This window comes from Delphinapterus leucas, chromosome 11 (assembly GCF_059928025.1).
Source record: "Delphinapterus leucas isolate spDelLeu-1000000601 "Yukka" chromosome 11, BTC_Dleu_Yukka2, whole genome shotgun sequence".
Lineage (NCBI taxonomy): Eukaryota > Metazoa > Chordata > Mammalia > Artiodactyla > Monodontidae > Delphinapterus > Delphinapterus leucas.
In genome coordinates, this window is record NC_143139.1 from 4,066,613 (window position 1) to 4,092,731 (window position 26,119).

General features: G+C 62.2%; 2 protein-coding genes across 3 annotated transcripts in view; one reads left to right on the plus strand and one right to left on the minus strand.

The window, feature by feature from the left end:
* TSPAN9 (tetraspanin 9) overlaps positions 1-5,795 on the plus strand; it is a 182,194-nt gene extending 176,399 nt beyond the window's left edge. The window contains exons 4-9 of one of the 2 annotated variants that reach the window (XM_022577315.3): positions 475-666; positions 1,024-1,098; positions 2,252-2,353; positions 2,989-3,120; positions 3,452-3,535; positions 4,984-5,793. In XM_022577315.3, coding sequence (XP_022433023.1) covers positions 475-666; positions 1,024-1,098; positions 2,252-2,353; positions 2,989-3,120; positions 3,452-3,535; positions 4,984-5,055 — 657 coding nt within the window. In that variant the 3' untranslated portion in view covers positions 5,056-5,793. Of the gene's footprint in view, positions 1-474; positions 667-1,023; positions 1,099-2,251; positions 2,354-2,988; positions 3,121-3,451; positions 3,536-4,983 lie in introns of both variants that reach the window. The other variant, XM_022577313.3, reaches the window with a different exon arrangement.
* A 6,288-nt stretch (positions 5,796-12,083) lies between these two features.
* TSPAN11 (tetraspanin 11) overlaps positions 12,084-26,119 on the minus strand; it is a 38,543-nt gene continuing 24,507 nt past the window's right edge. The window contains exons 3-7 of the mRNA XM_022577325.2: positions 24,263-24,337; positions 23,108-23,212; positions 20,338-20,496; positions 19,919-20,005; positions 12,084-14,012 (exon numbers count right to left, since the gene is read on the minus strand). Of these exons, the coding sequence (XP_022433033.2) occupies positions 13,953-14,012; positions 19,919-20,005; positions 20,338-20,496; positions 23,108-23,212; positions 24,263-24,337 (486 nt within the window). The 3' untranslated portion in view covers positions 12,084-13,952. The remainder of the gene's footprint in view (positions 14,013-19,918; positions 20,006-20,337; positions 20,497-23,107; positions 23,213-24,262; positions 24,338-26,119) is intronic.

Here is a 26,119-nt window from a genome sequence, read left to right on the forward strand (position 1 = left end):
TGAGGACCGTGGACAGGTGGCCCTTCCGGTCAGGGCAGCGGGACCCAGTCACCGCAGGGTCTGGCTCTGAGAAACTGGCTCGGCGGTTCCCTCCGAAACCCCTCACTTGCTTCCATGACCATGTAGCCCCTCCCCGGCTCCTTCCGGAGCGCCAGGCCCTCCTCTGCTGAGTGGGACCCCCATGGCCACGCACGTGCAGCTAGGACCTTCCGTACTTGTTATGTGCTTTCCCTGCGCCTTGTTTAATTTGTCCTCATTGACGTGACCCTCTGAGCTTCGAGAAGCTGGTGCCATCCCGTTTGACGCAGAGAGGCTGGGGGCTTTGCGCAGGTCACACCACCCGCTGCGCCCTGTCCGTGTCTCACGGTTGGGGCCGGGGCAAGTGGGGGCCGTGGAGGGACGCGCAGTCCTTTGAGTCTTGTGGAGACGGATACCAGGGCAGTGCCGGGCTAACAGGCCTCCCTCTCTCTCCAGCTCTGTGGCTGTGGACTGCTTGGAGTGGGCGTTTGGCTCTCCGTGTCCCAAGGCAATTTCGCCACCTTCTCCCCCAGCTTCCCATCGCTGTCTGCAGCCAACCTCGTCATTGCCATAGGCACCATCGTCATGGTGACGGGCTTCCTCGGCTGCCTGGGCGCCATCAAGGAGAACAGGTGCCTCCTTCTGAGTGTAAGTTGGACCCCAGACCCCCCAGCCCTCTGAACTCTGGATCGCCCTGCATTTGAGCCCCTGAGCCCCCTGGGTGCCCAGCCTGAGCCCGGAGAAGTAGCTCCTAGAATGGTCTTTGCCTGACCCCACCCCTCTTCCTCATGATTGGCTGCCCCTGCCCTAGGTGCCCCTCCCACTCCTTGACTGGCGTCTGCCTCCTCTCCCTGCCCTCCCCATCGGGGAGTCCTCAGGAGCCGTGGCCTCTCCCGTACCTGGGAAGTGCTGTCTAGGTGTTACCTGTCCCCGGCCACCGCGTTTGCACCCCGGCCCCGGCCGGGACCGCTGCCACGTGCCCACGCCTGCACCTTCTCTTTGCAGTTTTTCATCGTCTTGTTGATCACGCTACTGGCGGAGCTGATCTTAATTATCCTCTTCTTTGTCTACACGGACAAGGTAAGCCTTCCAGGAGGGGAGGGGGCGTATGGAACTTCCTTGCTCCTGGGGTTGGGTCTGGGAAGCCGGAGGAAAAGCAGTGACAGTTCATACTTGTGAGGAGAGGAGAGCTAAGAAGTGCCCGGAGGAGAGGTTTTGGTGGGGGGCTCATTACCTAGTGTAGTCTTAGGAAGTGGAGTCCACTAATGACCACGGGATGCCACGGACGGCCTCTGGCACAGAGAGCTCCCCTTCACTGGGAGTATTCAAACACAGCTGTGGGGAAGGGATGCAGAGCTCACTAGGTGCCTGGGCTGGGTGATAGGAGGGTAACCTATTGGTAACACAGGGGAACCTTCCAGGTGACAGTGCGTAGGGCTCACAGTGGAGGCAGCTGTGATTCCACATCCAGAGACCTTTGGGGACAGACAGCTGCTCCCAGGCTGCCCCGGGGGTTCAGGAGGGTGGAGCGGGGACCCCTGACGACCCCGCCAGGCTGGACGGTTCCCTGCAAAGTTGGGGAACTTCTTCTGGGACCACCAGGAACGATTGGCCAAGCGTGGGCTTCGGGCTCGGTGGGCCCTTTGGGTGCGTTGTACCCAGAACCGTGTTACCATCTTCTCCTTGGGTCCTGAAGGAGGCGCCCAGGCCACGCTGAGAGGGAGAGGCACTCTTAGGATTTGTAACAGTAGTTCCTTTGCATCTCTGAAAAGGAGGCACGAATAATACTGTGAGATCCCTGCGGGCCAGCCTTGTTCTCAGCTCTTTATAGGAGTCCTTTCCTTTAGCTCTCACAATCCCAGAGGTAGAGGTTATTTTCCAACTTCACAGACAAAGCAGAGGTGGGCCCATGCTTGGGATGGCTGATCCGCACCCTGCGGTTCCCAGGGTGTGTCCCGACAGGGGCAGCGTTGCGGGGTGTCGTGGCCTGGAGGCAGGGTGACCTGTGCGGGGCTGGTCCTGGGACCAGGGCAGCTGAGGGGCTTGGGCTGTCCCCGCCTCTGTGTCACAGCTCTGGCCCGAAGAGCTTGGCTCTCCAGGGTCACCGCCTGGCCCCTGGCGGGCCTCCCCCGCCCGGGAGAGCTGTGGCCAGCTGTCCTGGCCGACCTGGGAGAGCTGGGGAGCGGGGCGGCCTCCTGCTCTCGCCCGACCTGAGTCTGCCCTCACCTGCCAGGTGAACGAGAATGCCAGGAAGGACCTGAAGGAAGGCCTGCTGCTGTACAACTCGGAGAACAACGTGGGGCTTAAGAACGCCTGGAACATCATTCAGGCCGAGGTGCGGGGTCGTGCTGGGCGGGGGGGCGGGGCCTGGCCTCAGACTCTGAGACCCGGTTGGGCACCCTGGCCTTCTGGGTCAGACACCGTGTGGCAGCGGCAGAGGGGTGAGGGGGTCGGGGAGGACGGCAAGCAGGGCCTGGACGTGGCCTGCAGCTGCGGGGCCCAGGGAGCTGGGAAGGACGGATGATCGAGAGGGCACCTCGTCCAAGCCCTTCCTTTCTGAAGCTTTGGCACAAACGACAACTTATTTTAGCAGCAGGGTTGCCTCCCTTGTCATGACTCAAGAGGTTCTGTTCTAAGAGGAAACGAGTTAGCACAGCGCGAGGGGGCAGGGTGCTACAGCCAGCTTGGGGCGATCCACAGAGCCAAGAGCCAGGGGGCTGGTGGGCGAGCGGAGGGCTGAGCGGCCTGCCCAGCGCCCAGCGCCCAGCTCAGAGGGCAGGCGACATTGCCTTCTCCCCATCCAGCCTCCAGGAAGGAGCGATCACTTCCTCCCCTGGGCCGGCTGAGGCCCAAAGAAGGGACGAGAAGGCTGAACTCCATGCACCAGCTCCCCTAGGGGCCGGGTGACAGGGGAAGCCCAACGGGGACGCCGGGTGTGGCCCGTCTGACCCTGGGCCCCTCCCCCTGCAGATGCGGTGCTGTGGTGTCACCGACTACACAGACTGGTACCCGGTGCTGGGGGAGAACACGGTTCCCGACCGCTGCTGCATGGAGAACTCCCAGGGCTGTGGGCGCAACAGCAGCGCCCCCGTGTGGAGGACGGTAAGGCTGCACCCCCACCCCACCCCAGGGGTCCGTGCGGTGGACAGCCTGGGGACGGTGGCCCGGGCCACCAAGGAGGTGGCTTAATGTGGGACGGGCGGGGATGCACAGGCCTGAAGCCAGAAGGCAGGTGGGCAGCGGGGGATCTGGGCCCACATCTGGGGGCGTCGGAGGGCGGGGGGGAATGGGGTCTGGGCCTGTGCGGCGGGGCCTTGTAGGCGGAACCCCTGGGGGAGATGCTCGAAGGCAAGAGGACCGGGGCCGGGGGCAGGGGCAGAGGCGCAGAGAGGGTCACGCCAGCGCCTGAAGCTGTGTGGTCCTCGCTCCCCAGGGCTGCTACGAGAAGGTGAAGATGTGGTTTGATGACAATAAACACGTGCTCGGCACGGTGGGGATGTGCATCCTGATCGTGCAGGTAAGGGGGCCGTCCAGCCTCGCGCAGCCCAGCCCCAAAGCCCGAGGGAGAGAGGACCGACGGGGGCTCTGCCCCTCCCCGCCCGGGCTGCGCCCCCGGGGCTTGTGCGAGCCTGCAGGGCGCTGCCGTGTCATCGTCACATCCCTCTGAGCCTTGGGCCTGTGCTGGCACCGCAGGAAGCCCCCATGGGTTTGCCTGTGACATGCCTGTCCCCACAGCACGGGGACGTTTACCCTGTGACTGAACTGAACGGCGGTGAGTCCTCAGGCATCAGCTGTGAGCAAGGCCTACAGGCGGCCTCCGCGGGGTCTGCCCCGTCCCGTGGGATACGTGCGACCTGGCAAGTGGCTTAGCCGCTGTGCCTTCGTTTACACATCCGTGTAGTGGGCGTGATCATGGGCCGCTTCTTAGCGTATGTGAGTTTAATACCCGACACGTCGCACGGGGGAGGTGCTCGGGAAGGGCTCGCTGCCCTCAGCCAGCGTTTTGCGGGCGGCCGTGCTGTGCAAGGCCCAGCGTGGGTGACGGAGGGGGACTCGCAGGGGCCCCCGGCTCCCTCCTTGAAGAGAAGGCTGACGTGGTGAAAGCAGGAGCCCCTGGCCTTTCTGGGGGAGCATTATGGGCTCCCCCTTGCCCACTTGTGTGTAACTCCTACCCTTGGTGACCACCTGACCCTGACTGGTCCGTCCACGGGGAGATGAGCTCCTGCACGAGGTCCCCTTTCTTCCCTAAACCCCGCGGGCCGGACCATGTCTGGTCATCTGCGAGCCTCCAAGCTTAGCAGACAAGCCACTGTCCCTGCTCAGGGCTCTGACGGAAGACGGGCTCACAGGAGCAAGGGTCTCTCCGGTGCCGAGAGTGGGGCTCGGCTCGGGGCTGCCTGCAGCCCGGCCTGGACCAGGACGCCGGGGCCAGGCTGGGCCCCTCGGTCTCCAAGGTCACGGGCAGACCTTGAGTGTGAGTGCCGCGGGAAGTACGGTGTCCTTGGCCGCGCGATTCGCAGCGAGTGCCGGTGCCCGGGAGGCCGCAGGCTGGCTTCCTGCACGTTCTGCTCCGCTCGGGATCGGGGGGCTGAGGAGACCCAGATGAGTGGTAACGTCCTCCCAGCGGAGCAGCGGTCAGACGCCACGCCGTGTACCCCAGGACCCCGCGGAAGTGAGGCGGGGGGCTGTCAACGTCCTGCCGCTACCCCCATGCCCCCAGCTCCCCGTCGGCTGCCACTTAGGGTCAGGTCCTGCCCTCACCGCAGCGCTCTGAAACAGCAGGTTTCTGGGCCTCGAAGCTCGGTGACGTCCCGCACAGACAGTCCGAGCGGCTGAGGTCCCCACGTGCGGCCCCCCCTTTTCTGCATCGTCCTCACTCCGCCAGCACCTGCATCCTGCAGGGGGCTGCCTCATGCGCTCTGGGTGCCCGTGGCCCCCATCTGAGGCCTTCCCCGTGTCTTTCAGATTCTGGGCATGGCCTTCTCCATGACCCTCTTCCAGCACATCCACCGGACTGGGAAAAAATACGATGCCTGAGCAGGCCGGCCGAACGCCCCGGCCCCGTGGACACTGCGCCAGGGAAGAGGCCTTCAGCTTGTGTCGCCTGCCCGCACCCTCCAGACTGCTGACCCCTGCGCCCGCCGCCCCGGCCCGCCTTCCCCGCTGCCCGCTGCAGCCTTCTCGGCGGGCGGAGGCCAGGGAGGACGAGGTGCAGAGACCTCAGGGTGCCGGGGTGCCCGGATTCCTGTGTATTTGCCAAAGAAGACAGGGTGGGCGGGGGGTGTGCTCTGGGAGCCCCCCGGCACCAGTGCGCTTCTGCCCTGTCCTTCCTCCGCTGACACTTTGTCCCTGCGTGGCGTGGGGCGGGAGGCGCAGGGCTCCCTCCCAGTGGAGAGACTGCGCAGCGGAGGCCCCGGTGCCCCTGGCCACCCGGAGAGCGGGTGCGCAGACGCGGGCGGGGCTGACCGTCTCCCGGCCGGGCCCCTGGAAACATCTCGCCCAGGCTTTTTATACCTTATAGTGTAACTTTTCTATTTTATTTTACTCTGATTACGATTATTCAGGAATACTATCTCTTGGATAAGTTTAGGGTTAGCTTTCTGATTTATAACTTTTTACTGCGTTGATTTCTGTAACGGTTTGATTTTCTTTCTGAGGGTGGGGACAGGCAGGGACAGGGCGTGTCCGCCCGGTTTCTGTCAGGACAGACCGCTGTGCACACTCAGGAGGCTCTCGCCAGTATGCACTGAGGGTGGGGGAGCAGGGGGCCTGGGAGGGGCAGGGGAGACGGAGGCACAGGAGGCCGTGTGGGGGTGAGGCCTGCAGGGTGCAGCGTTTGCCGAGGCCCAGGCCGCGTGAGAGGCCTGGGCCGGGGGTCCTCTGGGGTCTGCGGGTGCTTTGCTTGGGAACGAGGTCGAGCGGTCGTGGGTCCTTATGCGTCACTGATGAGCAGCTCCTTTTCCCTCCTTCCTCCCTCCTGCCCTCTGTGGGCCCGGGAGGCTCCCCTTCCACCCCTGCGGGCATTCCCGCGACAGGTTCTGCAAACACGTTATTTCACAGACATTCCTGCTAGAAACTCTTGGACAAATACCTCTCTAGTTCAGACGCTGCTTACTCTCTCACATTGCTTCTGGAAGGGGAAGCGGTCCTTCCGTGGAGCTGCTCAGACAGCGGCAGAGGACCCACGACCACCAGAGGGGAGGGCGGAGCCGTGATCGGTCCAGCCAGAGTCACCCGGCTGCTGACTCCCTGCTGGGAGGGAGGGAGAGATGTCCACCCGGGTCCCAGGACCCTCATCTCCTTCCCTGGGGTTCATTGATGCTGAGGTGACTGATGCTCACGTCCTCTGCGACCCCAAGGAAGAGTACCGAGACCCAAGAGAGGCCAGACGGGATCCTGTTACGGTAGCCCCAGGACAAAGCAGCCTGAGTCAGGGCCTGGAGATGGACAGCTGAGGGGCATCCGACTGCAGCGGGGTGCCCCGACTAGGGTTCACGCTGGTCTAAGCAAGTTGTGCAGTTAAAAAAATAAGTCAAGAGTCCACGTGGCTGAGGTTGGAAAGGTTTCCCCACCAGCTTGTACTTCCCCAGGTGGGCCTCACCTGGGCGCTGCCTTTGCTCTGCACTGTTTGGACGGGTGCCCTGACCTCCCGGGGGGCCCTGTCTCCTCCCCAGCCTCCTCCTGTCTGTTCCGAGAGCTGAGACCTGGCCACCCAGCCAGCAGCCCCCTTCTCCCTTAAGTACAAGACGGTTGGGACCAGTACAGAGCTTTTGGTGTGCTCAGGCGTCGAGCTTCTGGGTGCGGGACAGCAGAGGGTAGGGTGCTCTCAGCGAGTTGGGCAGAGCAGAGGCCACCTCCTGAGACGGGAGTGGGGTGCTCACGGGAAAGCCTGTGGGCAGGGCCGTGGGTGGAGGCCACAGGGGACGGGCCTTCCCCGCCCTCTGGCCCTGCCTTCCCGGGAGCCCAGGTCTGCAGAGCCCAGAGAGGACGCACCACCATTCCGCCACGAGGGACCCTCCACAAACAAGCATTCGAGTGGCACGGTGGCACTGCTGCATGATGGGTTTACCTTGGGGGGGGGTTGTTCACGCCTATCAGTGCAATATAAAATTTTTGTTGAAATCAGCAAAAGCCTAGCACCTTGGTGGTGTATGGCCTCGCTGGCATCTTATGTTTCTGGGGCTTCAAGGGGCGTCCTCCGGCCCCCTCCTCCCGCCAGCCCCTGCCCCGTCCGTCTGTCCACAGAGCCTTGCCCACAGTTCCCCAAACTGCCTTCTCGCCTGACCCTGTGCTTGGCTGTTCCGTCATTCGGCCGAGTCCGCGCACGGGGGCGGGGGGGCTCCTTCCAGGCCCTCGCCCATCGTGCAGAGCGGTCCCCACCGCGCCGTGTGATGTCAGTGATGGGGCCCAGCACCTGCTCGGTTTCTCCCGACCCTGCTCTCCAGGGCAGCACTACCTGAGGGAAACCCCTCCTTGGCGACTCCCCTGCCAAGGTCACAGTTAGCTCAGTGGGGTCTGATGCAGGCGGTTTACGGAGTTGACTCCCAAGGCCAAGGTCCTGCAGACGTCAGGGGAGTGCCTGTCTCCACTCGGCCTCTCTCTGCAGCCGTCTCGCAAGGGAGGTGAGCCAGCAGGGCTGAGCACGGCCCTTGGGGACCCCAGCAGGTGCTGACGCCTGTTCCCCCGCTGGAGGCCCTCTCCTCTCTCCCCTCCAGCGTGGGCCTGCGTCGTGGCCTCTCACCCTGGAAAGGTTGCTGACCCACCCCAGGCCCTCATGCAGGTGTTCTGGTTTGACTTGGACCAGATGGCCGTCTGTCCTTGCTTTGGTGGCCAAAGAGTGGTCCAGGTGGATGGAAAGGATGTCCCCACCTCTCCGGCCCCTGCCCACCGCTGGTGGAGGTGCTAACAGCCGCGACCCAGCCAGGATGGAGCGGGATCCGGGTGCCTGAGGTTCTCCCGCCCCTCGGCCCTTCAGGGCCGGCCTCTTGCGTTCCTGTTCTCCCATCCCCCCGCTCCCCCGCCACGAGGCCAAGTCCAGGCCGTGTCCTTGCCTCGCCACGCTGACCGGGCCCCTCGAGGGCCAGGCCTGGGGCTTGTGCCCACACGCTGCCCGCTGGGGCAGCATGGCCGAGCGGGGGGGTGCGCGTGCTGGTTTCAATGCACTTTTCTGCTTGCGATGCCGTATCTGTGCGCTTCCTTCCTCCTGGTCCTGGCTTACGGAACGCCATGTTTTTAGCATGTTTTTAAATAAAAACTGATAACGTGTCAAAAGCACACGCAGGCTGTCTCTTTGTGGTGTTTGTGTCCACTGAGCCACGACTGTGGCTTTTTCACGAGGTGTTGCTGTGAGGGACCAGCCTGCCTTGTCCACGCACAGCCCACAGCAAGGACCTCTCCCCACCTCCTCGGGCCCAGGCTACAGATCTGCTGGGTGGGGAGGGGCCTCAGGGGTCAGGGGCCTGTCCCGGCAGCCTGGCCGCACGAGAGGCCAGCTCCCACCTCAGTGTCTGCTACCCGCCACAGATGGCCAGTTCTGGGGTCCTGTAAGTGTGTGAGGGCGGGGCCAGGAACAAGTTATCAGAGGCCCCCAGTGGGGCGGGGCTGTCAGCTTTAGGTACAGCCTCTCCCCGGTCCCTGCGAGGTTCCTGGGGTTCGTGTGGGCCTGGCGTCTCTCCCAGGACTGAGGGGACCTCACCGTGTGACTTAGTCTGGGCCGCACCCGCTGAGGGTGGCCCTGGGACGGCCTTGAGAGGGCAGGAAGCACCCATCAGCAAGAGATGGTCGGCGGGGATGGAGGGTGGCATTGGAGCCACGAGAGCCCTGATCTGCCGGCCAGCTGCAGCGGGAGGCTCCCAGCTCCCTCAGCTGGGGTTCTGGCTCGTGGGTTTTCCTCTGCTGTCATCGTCACAGTGACAAGGAACAGGAGAGGGGGGGGTGGACGGGCTGGGCGGGAAGGAAGGGTAGGTACAGCACGGGGTCTCCCTGAGCCCCTCCACACGAGATCTGCCCCCCTCCTCAGGGGGAGGCCAGGCTGGCACGAATTGTGCTGAGCACCCACCTTGGCACCCCTTCCCACGGCTGCTGTGCCCCGAAGCCCCCGGGGGTTCGCTGAGGACTGAGGAGTCTGAGGCGACCCTCTTGAAGGTCCAGTGGAGTGGGGTCCCTGGGAGCCTCCCCAAGGACAGTTACCGGGGGACCTTGGGGCCGAGGGCAGGTGACCCTCTGTCATCTGCTGAGGACCAACCAAGTCACAGGAGCGCGGGTGGCGCCGCTGCCCCTGCCCATCCTGCTCTTACTCCTCCTGCCCCAGCCCGTGGGTGCCCCACGGCGATGCCATCTGGCCCCTGTGCTGTCTGCTCCTGGAGCATCCCGGCCGCACTGTGAGCGCTGGGTTCCTTCCAGGTGTGCTGTGAGAGGCAGCTGCCCTGGCTGGGCAGGGGTCACAGCCTGTGAGCCGGTGGGTGAGTTTGAACTTTAAGCTAAGAGCAGTGGGCGCCCGCTGAGAGGCTTGAAGCCCGTGGGACCGGCTCAGCTCTGCCCTTGGGTGCCATGCCTCTGGCTACAGCGTGAGAACGAAGGGAGTTACCAGCGGGATGGGGGAACATCCAGGGCTTCCCTGGTGGCACAGTGGTTAGGAATCCGCCTGCCAATACAGGGGACACGGGTTTGAGCCCTGGTCCGGGAAGAACCCACATGCCGCGGAGCAACTAAGCCCGTGGGCCACAGCTACTGAGTCTGCACCCTAGAGCCCGCGAGCCACAACTACTGAGCCCACAAGCCACAACTACTGAGCCCACGTGCTGCAACTACTGAAGCCCGTGCGCCTAGAGTTCGTGCTCCACAACAAGAGAAGCCACCGCAACGAGAAGCCCACGCACTGCAACAAAGAGTAGCCCCCGCTCGCCGGAACTAGAGAAAACCCGCGCGCAGCAACAAAGACACAACACAGCCAAAAATAAATAAATTTTAAAAAATAAATTAAAAAAAAGAGAAGACATCCAGCTTGTTCTGAACCAGAGTAGGTGCTTGGCAAGAAACTGGTCAAATCTGGGGCCTCAGGAGTCCCCAAACAAGAGGTGGGACCCCAAGGAAGAGCATCCCCCTGGCTGAAAACTGGAGTTGCAAGAGCGTGATCTGGGGGGCGGAGCTGGATGGAGTGTGGAGGGAGGATAGAGCTCGGGAGATGTGCGGGCTCAGTGGGCAAGCTTCCCCCCCTGCCCCGGGGGGCTTGTTATGCTCCGCTGGTCCAGTAGCAGCATTCAGCAAATCCACACATGTCAGATTAAGTCAATGTCATTTTGGACACAAACGTATCGGCATTGCAATGGTTCCTTCTTAAAGTGTTCGGCAAAGAGTGGAGCCTATTGATTTAGCCATCCTGTTTTCGCTGAGCGTAACGCAGCCATGGAGACAGACTAGTGTGTCTCCTTAAACTAACAAAAAGGATAACAACCTTCCACAGGGCGTGCCCGGGCCAGGCTCTCCGGTTGAAGCTGCTGCTGGGCTCTCCCTCTCGAGGCGCTTGGACGGCAGCTGGGGCACCCCTGAGCACTGCCCAGCTGCCCTCAGTGCCCCTTGATGCTGAGCAGAGTGGGGACTGGTGTAGCCAGGCCCCAGTGTGCTCTGTGGGTCTGGTGGGTAGAGCCTGCTACCACCCAGAGATTTTTCTTCGGGTGGCTGCAGAGCTCAGGGAACCAGCCTCGCCCAACGTCTGCAGCAAGGCTGATCCAGCGTGTGTACAGGTGAGGCCATCTCACTGGTCTATGGCCTCAGGAAGCTCCTGGTCTTTTGCCTCCCTCTCCCAGCACTGAATTCCTGCAGGGCCAACATAGTCTCAATAGATATCTTCTCTGGGTCAACAGACCCAGTTCCAAAGGACTCAGCCTTCTTACTTACTGGTTGGCAACTCAGGGAAAGCATGTGAAATTTGATCTGTGGTCCCCAACCTGGGGTTCCCTAAACACCAGATAAGGACTTTCAGGGACACTTACAGCTTTTGAAGTGTCTGGTGGAAACCGTTCCCACCTCGTGAAACGGCGCCAATGGGACCATTAGCCCTCTTGGCTCCGGCTGGCCTGGCTGACGACAAAGTGCAAGGACAGAGTCTGGACCTTGCTGACGAACAGGGCTGGGTTCGTGCTTTACTGACCGCCCTCTTCGCCCCCTGGCCTGACCCAGAGGCTCCCCCAGGCCCCCCTGCCGGCCGTCAGTCACTGCGTCACCATCTTCAGCCACTGCGTCATCTTCAGCCAGTGATGGATGCAGGGGGAGAGCGGGAGCGGGGCTTCCTGTGTCCCCACTGACAGCCTGTCCATTCTCAGCTGGGGGACAGAGGGAAGCAGGGCCCAGCTCGCGGCAGCCCACCCACCGCAGCCTGACAGCCTGGCCCTCGGAGCTGGCACGGAGCGGCAGGCGACGGGCCCGCCGGCGGGCACCGAGGTGGACAGCTTCGCAAAGGTTTTGTGCTGCCCACCCACCTGACCAGGGCCCCGCTGACTGCCAGCCTGTGTAGACAGCAGTGCCCACCACCCCTAGCGCTGCTTGTGTGCAGCGGGGAGGGACCTGCAGGTGTGCCGGCCCCCCGGGCACACTTGAGCGTTTGTGCGGACACACGTGCATACTCACGCTCACGGTGATGGTGCAGGTGAGCAGACATGCCGGCCCAACAAGACAGATGTGCTCAGACGTGCCTAGACCGGGTCCAGCCCCTGCCTGATACCCAGGCCATCGGAGGGCGGCCCCGTGGTTGTTCAGAGAATAATCTCGACCAAGATGCGGGCGTAATACAGGAGGAGGGCAGGGCTGTGGACTCCCCTGCAAGGTGGGCTCCCCCCGGGGACATCCCTGGTGGATGGAGGGCTCACACAGTGAACGGGACTGTCGGGTTCACACCAGGCGAGGGGCTCGCGCCCAGCCTGCAGACCCCCGCACCACCCCGTACCCCCGTCTTGGGGCCACCCAAGCCCAGCTGGCCCAGGTGCTCCCACGGACCCCAGCCCCGCCCACCTCAAGCAAGTTTTCTAGACAGAAGAGTGAATGAAGTAGAATGAGCGTGTCCTGTCACAAAAGACGAAGCATTTACTTCCTTCTGGCTTCACACTGGGCAACCTGGGGCCCCCAGCTTCTCTGAATTACGATGGAAGTCGCTTTGCTTTGGGGTGAAAAGTGCCCCCCCCCCCGCATCTGGGGACGGGGACAAATGAACTGGTCCCCGTGGAGAAACGCTGCCACTCTGGAGTAAGGTGGCCCGGGGTCCCGGTACCGGCGGGAGAGTGTGACGTCAGCCTGGCCTCTAGCCCTGCAGAGAACTTGGGACTTATGGTTATTTTTTGATTATATGCACGAATCCCAGGAAGTTGGAGGGCAGCAAAGATAATCGCAGCACCATGGTTTTTGGCTTTGGTGCAATCTGGGATTGCTGGAAAGCTGGCCTCCCTTTTAATGAACTGGCATCGGTGACCCCAGGGCCCTCTAACAGCGCCTGGAGAATCCCAGGGCAGGAGAGGCGATCCGCCCCGGGGAGGCTGCTGTGGCCTCTGCTCGTGTGGGTAACCCCTGTGCGGGGAGTGTGAAGTTTTGGTACAGTTGGGGCTGTGTTGGGGACAGCAGTGACCCCCGAATGGGAAAGAAAACACCCTTCACCAGGGACTGAGCTGGGCCCGCAAGAGACTGGGGAGGCGACATGTGACCTTTCCTGGCCTTGGCCTCAGCATCACGGCGGTGGGAAGTAGGAGGGGAATCCAGGACCCTGGACACGAGGGCCGGCGTGGGGATCTCTGCCCACTCGTAACGGCCACGTGGAGGGGGATGGGCTATGGGGGTCTCATGAGTTGATGCGTGTTCTTTGGAAAACTACCAGCACCTGTGCTCTGCACTTCCTAGGATTTTCTTTCAGTTCTCCCTCCATATCTGGGAAAGTTCTTCCTGAAAATTCCCTGATCCACCCCCAGTATGACAAGCTAAGGAAAGGGCTATATTCTCTCTGGGAAGCAGTGGGACTCCTGCAGGCCATGTGGTGACGGCCCGGTGGTCTGGGAGTGTGGGCCCAGGAAAAGTAAGTTCCGGGCAGAGCATCCCCTCTGCTCAGAGCTGCACCTTCTCAGCGGCTCCAACTTTGCAGGGTCTGTGATTTGGTTTAATCAGGAAGGATTTTACTCCCATCATTAAGAGCTGAAGATGGTTTTAAAGAGTCTGGTGGAAACCGTTCCTGAGGGGCATATGGCTAGAGACGGGGCTTGGGGCCAAGGTCCCCCCAGGGGGACCTCTCCAGGGGAGGGGCCCAAGGCAGGACCCTGCTCCCGGCCCTGGCGGCTCCACCCTGCCTGCGCCGCCCAACCCCGGCCCTGCAGGAAGGAACCGGGCCACCCGACACTCCTTTCCAGGTGAGAAGGTGTGGTGGTGGGCAGAAGGCTGGGTCTTCTGGGGGCAGAGCCAACCCTACCTGCCCACCCGATGCATTTCCCGGGCCGGGGGGAGAAAAGCGCACCCAGCAGAGGCACGAGGAAGGATGCTGAGCACAGGTGGGAGGGTCACGGGGCCCAACGTAAGCATCGCAGAGGGGCCAAGCTTTCTAGCCCTGGTTCAGGGTTCAGGAGCAGGGAGGGGGCACAGCCTGAGCCCAGCCCCCTGCGGCTCTCAGGAGCCCATGCCTGGAGAGGCTCTGGCTGTGGTCTCCCAGCAGCCTCCGTCCCCGGCCTGGGGGTTCCGGTGGTGAGCCCACAGAAGTGCAGGGAGGGGGCTGAGGGTCCCCGGCCCGGGCTGGGGGCTGCAGGAGCCATGGTCTCAGGCACTTGTGGGTCCCAAGGGGCTGGGCACAGAGTGGGGGTTGTTTCCGGGAGCTTCCAGGCCAGCTGATGCCGACGTCGCAGGCCTGGCCGATGGGATTTGGGCCCCTGAACTTGCGAGGGGCAGTGGGACGGGGACAAGGTTGGCCGTTAGTATAAATGCAGCTGGACCCTCCGGTGCAAACAGCAGGTGAGAATCATTCCGCAGATCTGCCGGGTGGAAAGAGCAGAGGGACAGAGCAATCAGAGCCCGCCAGTGTGCCGGCCAAGGGTGCCCTGGAGCTGGGCTTCCCACCCCAAGTGCCCCCTGGGGACCTGATCAGGGGCCTGGGACTCTGCATTTCTAACAAGCTCCCACGTGATGCTGGGGGTGGAGGTGGGGACCACTTTGAGAACCACACCCAAGAGCGGTATTTCTCACACTTGAATGGTCACGGATCCCCGGGGACCTTGTTAGCTGCAGACTGCAATTCTGTGGCCTGGGTGAGGGCCTGCACGTCGAACCAGCTTCCCGTCCACACGGCGGCTCTGTGGTCCCAGATCTTCTCTGGAGATGGCCTGGTTTTATTAGATTCCGAACGGTGACACCGCCACTCCCTCGTTGCTGGCTGAAGCCGTCTTTCCTGAGGAAAGTCTGTCTACATCTTGATGCTCTCAGTTACCAGAGAAAAACAAGGCCCCGGAGTCGATTCTCTGGCTGACGTGCAGGAGGCTAAACTGAAGCCCTCAGTGGAGCACCCAGGACCGTCACCAGCTCATCTTGTAAATCAGCTCGGGACACGGCACCAGCCCCAGGCCCGGGGAGCCTGCCTGCCAGCCCCTCTGTCCCATCTCCGAGCTGCCCGGAGCCGGGCAGTGCTGGGCAGTCGCCTCCCACGTCTCACTTGCCCATCTCTAAACGCAGAAGATGAGGACCTTTGCTCCCCAACCTGTTCTTTGTTTGCTTCTTCCTCTTCCTCTCCTCCCTCACGCGCGAGGATGCACTGAGAACGCGGAGGTGAGGCCGTGTCAGACCAAGGAGGCCCAGGGCTGGGACGGTGGCCCTGATGAAGATGGCGCCGCTGGCTTCCGGCTCCTGGTCCGCAGGAGGGGACACTGGGAGGGCAGCCCATGTGGACAGGGGTCCACTGGACAGGGACAGGGGTCCAGGTGGGTTTCCCAAATAGAGGAAGCAGTACCCCACCTTTCCCCGCGGCTGCTGCTGACCTCATCTTTCCAGGGTACCTCCGGCTGCACGTGGAGGAGGACAGGCTCATGAGGACGACGTGGGGCTGGCAGACCCTAGTTTCTCTTTGAGAGACTCAAGGAGGGAGCAGAGGTCGAGCCCTTCTGTGCCCCCTTCCTCCCTCCCCTCCGTCCCCCCGCGGGAGTTTCACCCCCTGGGAACACAGCTTTCAGCTTTCAGACTTGGTGCTAAGAGCAGCGCTAATCCACCTCTGGGATTCAGAGCCATGGGCTCAAAGGTGGCTTAAGAGGTTATCTCATCTCCCGCTGGCTTTAAGTGGGTGGCGGTCACAGTCATTCCAGCCAGGTGGCGTGCAGGCCCTCTGCCCTGTCCCACCTCATGGTTTGATGACTTGTCCTGGGGGATCATCTTGTCAGGGGGAGGACAGATGGGGGCAGCTGGACCAGCACAGACGCGTGGCTGCGTCCCCTACGGCACACCTCTCACGCCGGGGAGGGCCCGGAGGGCTGAGCGTCCAGCACGCGCACTCCGTACATGACATGTGTCCCCAGGGTGCCCCCGGGGAAGGCACGGCGAGGTGGACGTCAGCGCGTGTCCAAACACACACACACACACACACACCCCAGCCTGATGCATGCAGAGGGGCAGACGATGTGCTCATCGACACGTGGGCACATGTACACACACGTGTATACAAACACACACGTGCACACACACCACTTTGATGCATGCAGAGGGGCCGAGGATGTGCACACACATTCACACACGCACGCACGCACGGACGCGCACACACACCACCCTGATGCGTGCAGATGGGGAACGGGCCCAAACTATCCAGTCCCTGAGGGACCCCCCAGTGTCCCGTTCCTGACAGAGGACATGGGGGACTCAGCACAGACGGCTGTGAGCAGGGAACACACAGGCCAAGGGGGCTGCAGGAGCAGGAGATGGCAGAGGGTGGGCTGGACAGGCTGCTGGGCTCAGCCGGGCACGGGTGAGAGGTGCCCTCTCCTGGCAGCCTGCCTGGAGGCAGTGTTTGCCGCGTGCAGGCTTTTTAACACGGAGGCCGGCATGCTTTTAGCCTCTTGTGAGGTTTTTGGGACGGCAGCCGGCTGTCATTACAAGCATCAAGAATGGGCCAGGGAGGTCCAAGAAGCCTTTCCAATAAGATCTTTCAGTTCCCCTTTAAATGACCTACAGACCCCAATCTCGCTGTCCTGTAGGTTTCTGGGCTCAGGTTTCCATCCTACGTTGTGGGAATGTCAGGGTGGGAGTGGGTTAGCTTCTATCTGGGGCTCTGTGACCTTGGGTTCAGTCATAACCTCTGAGCCCCAAGTTCCCCTCTATCAATAGGAAAACATCCAGACCGTTCACAGGTCCAGAGCCTTCCCAGTGAGATTCTTTGAAACTCAGTATAAGACCAACACCACGGCACCCAGCCCCTTCTGCACCCTGAGCCTTTGAGAGGCTCCCCAGGGCCCTCAGGACAAACCTCCCCCACCCCCCAGCCAGCCAGGGCTTTGCACATGTAGTCCCCTCACCCTGGCATGCTTCCCCCTTCTGCTTCTGTCAAACTCCTTCAAGGCTTAATTATATATCACTTCCTCCAGGAAGCCTTCCCTGACTGCCCATGATGGTTCAGGCCTCCTATGTGCTCCCCAAACCCCAGGGCTCACACTGTGACTGTGCGTGGCTCCTGTGTTCTGTGTGTCTCCTCCCCTTGAGTGAGAGCCCCTAGGAGAGGGGACCACGTGCTGCTGGCTGGTGTGGCCTGGCACTGGGCAGGGCGCCTGGCACACAGCAGTTCCCGTTACAAAGCTGACAAAGAGTGCTCGCCCTCCCCCTCCTCTGCCCATCCTGCCCCTGAGAGGGAGGCTCCCGGATTCTGTGTGTGAAGAGGATGGTCGGAAAAGGGGCTGAGCCACTATGTCCTTTTTAGATAGAAGCTTCCTGGCCAGAATACGCTGACAATTAGCTTCCAAAGTGACCTCAGCGTGGACAGCCTCCAAAGCGCACCCACAGAAGGGGACGTGAGGGTGCAGCTGGGTCCTGGCCTGGTGCCCCAGATGTACGTGAATAGGTGGGGCCGTGTTCTCAGCCCCGAGCACACACGTGAATCACCTGGAGGGATTTAAAAAACACCAGTGCGCAGGTCTCACCCCAGACCAACAGTCAGGATGTGTGGGGATGGGGCCTGAGCAGTGGTAGTTTTTAAACCTGATTCTACTGCGTGTCCAGGGTTGACACACCCGCCTAGAGAATCTTCGAGTTTTTCCCGGACTACAAGCGTACGATTTGGGGCACCTTGCGGGTCTGGAAATCCAGTGTATGGAGTCACACAAGACGGGAGGGTGGAGGGGTCCTGCCAGCTCTTGCTGAAAGCGACAGGTGCACAGCCTGGCAGGTGCGGGACCTCTGTCCTTCAGTGTCCCCACCAGCCCCCAACCGCTGTCCCAACCTACAGCCAGGAGCGCTTTGCACTCTTCAGGGACGCTGCTGGCTGGCTCCAGTTCTTTGAAAGTTCTCCAGTCGGGCTCCCTGTAAATTCCCCTTCCTGTTTCTGTCTGTCCTCCGGCCCCTGCCCCGCCCTCAGGACTGTCTTGGGGGTTAAGGACCGAGAGGGTGCAGTCCTGTCCCCCAGCTCCTGATACCTCCCACTGCTGACTTCCAGGCCCCCAGGGCTCCTTCTCACGTTTCTCCTCCTGGCTGCAAGCTGGACCCACCAGGGAGCTTTGCAAGCACACAGCTGCCCGGCTGCCAGCCCCAGATGGCGTTATTTAATTGTTCTGGGGGTGCAGCCCAGGCCCGGGGCGTTTTAAAGCTTGCCAGGTGACCTCAACGTGCAGCCCTCAGAGGCTCCAGGAGGCCCGTCCCTCTCTCGCATCCTGGCCATCCAGCCTGCCAGCATCTCTGCAGGCAGACCAGTGCCTGCCTGGTCCATGCGCCCTGGAGGCACACGCGACGTCTGGCTGGAATCAGGTTTGCTACGTTCGTCGTTTGTCGTTGCTTCCTGCTTGGTCTTCAGAGTATTCGTGAGACATCTACCTAACGTCCCAAGAAGCGGCAGCACCTCCGTCTCACTGAGGCGGCAGCCTTCCCAGAAAGTCGGAAGATCGTGGGGGGCCAAATGCTTCCTGAGGGCTCTCACGCCAGGCTCATCTCCCGACTCCTCCGTCGGATCAGCTCTGGCTTCATGTTGAATAACGGCTCCTGTGCAAGACTTCCGGGATGAGAGGTCGCTGCTGCTTAAAACAGGCTTGCAGACATCAGACGCCTCCATTTCACAGGTAAAGAAACTGAGGCTCAGGAGGGAGGGTGGCTCCCCCAGGTCACACAGAAGCGGGGGCTCCGTCTACCACGGGGGCCCTCTGACTCCAGGCAAGACTTCCCCCTGTTCCTGAGGACAGGGGGGCATGACATCTTGGCCTTGTATCTCCAGGGCCTGGGGGGGGGTCTCCGAAGCGCCAGGCTGGGCGGGTGTGGGGAAGGTGCTAGGTGCCTGGTGGAGGATGGCAGCCCGGGGGGCTGGCCTGGTTTGAGCCCCTCCTCGAGGCTGGATGGTAGCTCCAGAGCCAGCCGGCAGGGGGCGCTGGAGCCCCGAGGCTCGGCCGCCGCAGCGGAACGGACGGAGGAAATGGGCCAGGGATGGGGACCCAGCGGTGGCCCGGTGACACTCTCTCCCGGGCATGAGCACAGTCCCGCAGGGCGCTGTGGAGGATGAACCGCCCTTGGTGGGGATCAACGGGGGACTGCGGGCACCTGCCCTCGACCTGGTGACCCGGCCTCCTCAGCGTTACTCCTACAGCTGGACATGTCCCACCCTGACCTCAGGCTCAGCGGTCAGCCCGCTCCCTGCCCTTGGCCTCACTGCTTCATCTTCAGCTTCACACTTTTGAGAACAGAGGTCAGGAGGAAACGGACGGAGAGTGCGGCCCTGGTCCGGTCAGCGTCCGCAGAGCACGCCCCCAACACCTGAAGTCGGCAACAGGTGTCCGGGAAGCTCGGCAGAGTAGGAGCCGCAGTGCAGAGCATCCCTCCCCCGGCTCCGGCTTGCGGCCCCCCGGGGGTCAGCGCACCGAGCGGAAGGCCTGCCTGGGCGGTGCGAAAGGGCCGTGTGAGTGCCCCCCACCTGCCGCCCCCGGCTCGCTGTGCCTGCACCTGAGTGCGGGTGAGGGGGGCAGGAGACAACTCGGCTCTTTTGAGAGACGCTGTGCCCACGTAGAAACGATGAAACGGTGGTGGGTACCATTTTCTGAGTGTCTGCTGTCTGCTCAGCGATGAGCTGAGTGATGTATGTGCACGATGCCCATCCCCTCTAGTCACCCATCAGCTCCTTTTTGCAAATGAGGAACGGAGGCTGTGCCCGCAACTAGACTCCTGGGTGGTGGCCGGGGGACGGGTGTGGAGTGGTGAAACGGAGCAAAAGGCATCGCTCATCCTCAGAGCACAGAGCTGGGTGTACATACCTCCAGGGGCACGCACACGTGCATCACACACACGCGCACACACAAAGGAATGAGCGCGTGTCCATGCATGAGAATATACACATATGCACAGCCCGCCTAAACACATATGTGCATCCGGCCCCGACCACGTACACCCAGGTGCATGCAGACACACCCATGGACCCACTCAGACCACAGCAGGCTGTGCACACACACCCCCGCGTGCACACACAGAGTGCATGCACATACCTGAGCCCACACCACTCCTCCCAGGTCTCTGTGCCTGACAAGTTCAAGGTGGCCCCAAGGCCCAGGTATTTTCCTTCATGTTTTCTTGGCTGCAGAGGGAAGAGGAGGGGATGGGGGAGGAGGGGGCAGGCAGGGCAAGGGTGGGCAGAGGGACAGGATCTGCAACCTCAGCTAGCGAGAGAGGGCTTAGAGTTCCAGACACTGCCCCCCGCACCCGAATCCCTGCTCCAGCTCACCTGCAGGCAGGCCACCCCGATGCCCACCGCCCCCATGAGCAGCAGGTGGTCGGCCAGGAACTGCTCCAGCTTGGTGATGCAGCCTCCCTGGAAGGTAGTAAGGCAGGTCACACACCCCTTGGCCCAGAAGTGTGTGAGGATGGGGAGGGAGGGCTGGCTGGGGGGCTACGCCCACCCAGCTCAGGAAGGCCAGACACTTAAAGGGCCGGGTCCAGCCTTTCAAGTGCCCGTGGGCTTCTCAGGTGGCCCAGGGGCGTGCCACGATGTCCCCGAATCTCCCAGGAGTGGCTGCCACCCCCAGGCTTCGTGGAGACCTTGGAAGGCCCACCACCGTGTCGTGGCCAGTGAGTATGATCTCCACCCGGCCCATCTCGAGCCTTTCCGGGCCGCCTGCCTGCCCCGGCAGGACGGGCACTTACCTCCACCTTGTAGATGTTGGAGGGGTGTGCCCGCCGGCCACAGCGCGCCACCACGGTCTTGCAGCAGCTGTCGGGCACCCGGCGGCCCTCGGCCTCTGGAGACAGGATGTACGTGCTGTGTTGCCAGTCGGCCGAGCTGTTGCTTCCGCAGCACCTGAACTGGAGCGAGAGACGGGGCTGGAGGTGAGGACCCGCCGGGGGGGGGGGGGGCGGGGGCCCTCCAGCCCCTCGCTTACGGGGCCGCAGGACAGTCTTCAGATCTTAATCCAATCCCTCTTTGCTTCCGAGATTTCTTCCCTTCCCCTCTTTTGAGCGGGAGGCTGGCTCTGCGGGGCCCTTCTCTTCGGGCGGGTGGAGAGCCGGTGGCAGGAACACCGATCACCACCTTTATTGTTCACCCACGTCCTTTAAGGAGATTGCGCTGGGTGTCCCTGGGGCGGGGAACGTCTGGGAGAAGATGTGGGGGGATGGATGCCAGCAGGTCCCCCAGGGAGTGGGGCTGTGTACCACTGCATGCAGGCCCAGGGCAGCACCAAACCACCAGGGGGTGCTTTCCTGGTCATCCAGGGAGGTAGGACACCCCCCCACCGGCACAGGGTCGCAGCCTTCCCAGAGGCTCAGATGCCCCCCATCCAGGCCTCGAAGCCTCAGATCCCCTAGACCTGCAGGACACAGAGGTGTCCCAGAGGCCACACACAGCCAGCTCATTGCCGAGCAGAGGGGCCGGCGTGAGTGCTGAACAAGACCAGGGTCTTCAACACAGCTCTGGGGCGTGGGGAGCACCAGCCCGGGCCTCAGGGGAGCCGGACAGCTGGACACGGTTTATTTCCTGCACCCCGAGTTAGGGGACTGAGACCCAAGTCCCTGTAGGGGCCACAGAACACGGCTGCTGTGAGGCTCTCTGGTGTGTGGGGTGGAGGTACATTTAGCCCAGTTAACAAGCATTTACTAGGCACCTGCTGTGTGCCAAGAGTGAAGCTAGGCCCTGGGCCTGAACTGGAGTAAGAAGCTCCTGGCTTTCCCAAGCTTGTCACTGACTATCGCTTAGTCGGAGGGACAGAGGTGCTCATGTGGGCAAAGGGCCAAGGAGGCCCCGTAGGGCAGCAGTGGAGCCCGAGGACCAGGCGGAAGGGAACAGCACGGACAGCAGGGAACAGCATGGCGTGTGCTGGGAATCCCGCGGGACTGTCCTCGTGTGCCGCCTGCACAGGTCGCTTAGCCCCCCTGGCTTCAGTTTTGCCCCCGGTAACATGGGGATGGCCAGGTACCTCCACGAGGGCTGCTGTGAGGCCTGAAAGCAGCGGGTCACGTAAAGCACTTGGCCACGAGCCCAGTACAGAGGAGGCAGTTAGCGAGGGGCCCCCTGTGGTCACCGTACGTGCGTGAACACAGGCCTGTGGTGCGGCCCGGAGCCCAGACGCTGCCTCTCAGGGTTCAGTGTCCTTAAGCCCAAGATGCAGGCCGGGCCCAGTGTCCCTCAGGTCCCTGTGAGGGTGTTCTAAGTGTTCCTGGCATGTGTGGGAACCCGAGTCCATGTGCTCTGGTGCCCGTGGGGCAGCACTGCAGAGCTGGCTCCCTCTGCTTAGACTGTGCCCTCCTGTCCTCTCCCCCCGGCAAGCCCAGCTGGCCTCCCCGGCCCCGCTCTCCATGTCAGGGTCCCCCAGCCTCACCTGGACCGCGGTGGCCTGTGGAGTGTCGGGCTTCCTGAGAGAGGCCCCAGGGCAGCGACCCAGCACACTTCCTATGTGGGAGGCCTGCCAAGTGCAGACGGAGCTGGACGGGGCTGCCCAGCCGGGTGTGTGTGCACCTTGGGGACAGGGCTGCCCTTCGCCACTACATTGGAGGACAAGAGAGCCCCTGGGAGCTGGGCCAGTCTTGGGGAAACGGGGCAGGTGCCTCCCCCTACTGAACTAAGACACAGCCAGAGCTCAGGGTCCCCCAGCCTCTTCCCCCTCTACTTGCCTGGGGTCCCGGCAAAAAGGCCACGGCCCCAGGCCCAGGGTGGGACTGCAGACGCAGGATGGCACAGAGCCCACAGGGTGAGGGTGGCATGGGTGGCAGGGAGCAGGGGCACCAGGGCAGATGGGGAGCATTGTCTCAAATTCTCCAACACGAAACCCCCAAGATTCCAAGCTGCACCATCCAACAGAGTTTTCTGGAACGTGGAAATGCCCTGTACCTGTGCTGTCCACCTTGGTGGCCACTAGACACGTGTGGCCACCGGGCAGTGAGATGTGGTGAGTGTGACCGAGGGCCTGAGGTTTACGTTTAGGTGTAAGGAGCCACGTGTGGCCAGTGGCTGCCGTATCGGTCTGAGGTCCACTTGCCCCCCCCCAACCTCTGGCAGGACTGTGGGCCTCACTGCGGGGATCTGTTGAGCCCCTTCTTGGAAAGGAGAGACCGCTTTTCTGTGCCCCTAGTTCTGCCCGATGGCTTGCAACTGGGAAATTCTTACAGCGGCTCTGCTGAGATACCTCTGCCTGTCACAGTTCACTCTTCTGGGGCCTCAGCCGAATCCTGGTACCGCCAGCTTCCTGCCCACCAGGCACCCAGAGGGGAGGGCAGAAGAGGAGGAAAGAAGGAACCAGGATTCAGGAAGTACTTTCGTGGTGGGAGGGACTTCTACCTATGGGCGTAGTTAATGCTCCCACGCCCTATGAGGCTCAGAGAAGCTGAGTGACCCACCCAGGGTCACACAGACGGGAAGGGACAGAGTCAGGATGGGAACCCATGTCTGCGTGGCCTTCAGGCCCGCAGGGCAGGTGCTTACGTCCTGCTGTAGACGGTCTACGGAGGCTGTGATCTCCGCAGCGCCGGGCTGCCTGTAGTTCTGGGCCAGGGTCCGGGTCAAGTGCTGCCTCAGCTCCTCGCTCAGCTGAGGAGGGTGGAGAGGAAAGGTACGTCAGCAGAACCACCCACGGACCCGCCCCCACTACTCTAGAGCTCCTTGAACTTGAATGTTGCTATGGCCGAGGTCTCCCACACAGTGAACTGGGATCCCGGGTGGGAGGCAGGGTCCCTAGAGATGGTGCTGCGAAGGCTGGGGACCTGCGTTAGGTGGAGCGTGATGGGCTGAGCTGGGAGACAGGTGGGGCCCCAGAGCTCAAGGCTGGTGGGGGCACGGGTGAGGCTAGGCACTGGGTGCCTTTAAATACAGTCGTCCCTCGGTACCTGGGGGGTGGTTCCAGGACTAGCACTGATCTTCTGCGGATGCTCAAGTCCCTTGTATATAATAAGATGGCGCAGTATTTGCATATAACCCATGCGCATCCTTCCGTATGCTTTACGTCACCTCTAGATTACTGACAACACCTAATGCAACGTAAACGCTGCGTAAATAGTTGTAAATACAGCGTAAACGTTACGTCAATAGTTGTGCACGGTGCTTTCACTGCCGTGGGCCAGGGTTCAATGCCTGGTCGGGCGGGGAACTAAGATCCCGCAAGCCACGCAGCACAGCCCCCCTCCCACCACCCCCGCCCCCCCCCCCCAAAAAGTTGCGCACTGGCAGATTCAAGTTTTTCCTTTTAGAACTTTCTGGAATTTTTTTCCAAATATGTTTGATCTATGATTGGTTGAATCTGTGCACCCGGAACCCCTGAATATGGAGGGCTGTATCTGTTGATTTTCATTTTGAGGTGATATTAAAAATATTTACAATCGTTATCTTGAGGACATCCATCAGTCGTATGGGCGCTGGCGTGAAAGGACAGTGCAGTCATCTGTCTCTACCAGCCGAATATTACCCTTGAGTCACTGAGCACCCAGTGGGAGGGGACCTGACCGTGGCATCCTTGGCCAAGGCAGGCGGGCGAGGCCCAGGACCACCTGCATGTCGCTGCCTCCCCAGTCCCATGCACCCCTCCCCGTGCTGTCCCTCCTGGGGGAGCCGACGGGGAAAGTACGAGGAGGACGCTTCACTCACCCTCTGGTAGTACACGTGGGCCAGGACCCCCGCCACCAGCTCAACAAGGAAGATCACCAGCAACAGGCAGAAATACTAGGAGCGAGGAGAGAAGGTGGGCACGGCCGGGTCAAGCCTGGACAGGCAGCCGGCCCTTCAGGACCTCTGACAAATGCTTCCCCAAAGCTGAGGGGGGCTCCCATCACTCACAGCTTCTTTCTCCTCTTCCCAGCAGCCCTGGACGGGGGTCCGGACACCCGCCTCTCCCGGCTGCTGGCCTGGAGTTCCCCCCTCCACCCTTCATGCACCGGTCTGCTGTCAGTTCATTAATCCGTCCACCCACCCAATGTTTATTAAACACCTGCTGTATGCCAGGTATAGTTAAGTAAGGCAATTATTGGCCTCAGTTATTGGTGGAAGGGACAGATAAATAAGTGCCTACAACGTTGTGTTATAAATGCTATTATGGGGCAGACCCTAGAAACTATAGGAGGCCCCAGGTTGGGGAGGGCAGTCAGAGAGGGTTTCCTGGAGGAGGTGGCATCTGAGTGACATCTCTAAGGATGAGATGCCAGGTGAAGGAAGTGGGAAGCACATGCCAGGTGGAGGGGAGAGCGTGGGAAGCCTGGAGGGTGCAGAGAGCTCCGGGGGTGGGGGTGCTGCAGTTCAGGGAGTGGGGAGAGCCGGTGAGGCTTAGCCTGTGTTGATGCTGGCTGGGCAGCTGCAGCCAAGGCTGGGGAACAGCAAAGCACAGATCCTGGGAAAGGCACAGCCCTTCAAAGCCCTGCAGGGGCTCTAAATTCCCCTCACCACCGCTCCGCACATGTGTCACAGCCCTGCTGGCTGGCTTCCAGGCTGTGCACCCGGCTGTGACCGGCAGGAGGATGGGCCTGCATCCCTCTCCCACTCCCGCCTGGTGTCATTGCTTGGTCCTGGGGTGCTCTTACAGGAGCCAAGGCGTCGGAAGTGCATGCCAGGCCCACGTGGCTGGGAGGGGACAGGGAGAGGGAGCTGAGGGAGGATGGAGATGAGGGCGGGGGAGAGGAAGAAGGGGAGGAAGGGGAGGGAGGTACTGTTGGCTGCAAGCAGGCCCTCTGGGGCCGCTCGGCCCCTCCCCCTGAGCACTGACTGGTGCTCCTTCCCCCCAGGGCCGCCCACCTGGCTGGGCACGCCAGGGCCGCAGCCCCTGGTCACTGGATCACTGGGTTCCAGGGAAGGCTCAGCCTGGGGGCGAGCTCTGAAACTTCAGGGCCTATCAGGTAGGGAAAGGAAGGAGGGCAGGAGGGGATACAGATGGAAGGAGACAGTGGCAGGGCGGGGATTGTGGGGCCAGTTCCGAGGGATGCCTGTCCATGGGTCTGCAGGCTTGGCCTGGACACCTCCCAGCCCACGGGGGAGCTGGCACAGAGAAGGAACTTTCCACCCAAGAGCCAGGCTTCCTTTCAAGTTAAGTGAATCCCGTGCCCGCCCCCATCTTACTGGGCCCCATCCCTCCCAGCATCAGAGCTGCCAGTGGTGGGGAAGTGGGGATGTGGGGAAGTATTCCCAGTCTCTGCAGGAGTGGAGACCGCTGGCCCTAATCACCTGGGCCTGAGGCAAGAGCACAGTGGGGGTCCGTGGTCCCCTTCCCTCCAAGCCCAGGCTCAGCGCTGCACCAGGAGAGCCTGCGTGCCCGAGCTCTGTCCGCCCCCAACCAGGGGCACATGCCCGGTCTGCAGCTCCTCTGACACGGCGGCCCCTCCACTTGCCCTGCCCGCCCGGCACCGAGGCCGCTCTCCTCCCTACGTGCAGTGACCGCCAGTTGCTCCCCTGGCTTCCTGGGTGCGCGCCGCACGCCCACGCCGGCCGCGCCGGGGGAGGGCAGCGGGGGCCGAGGCT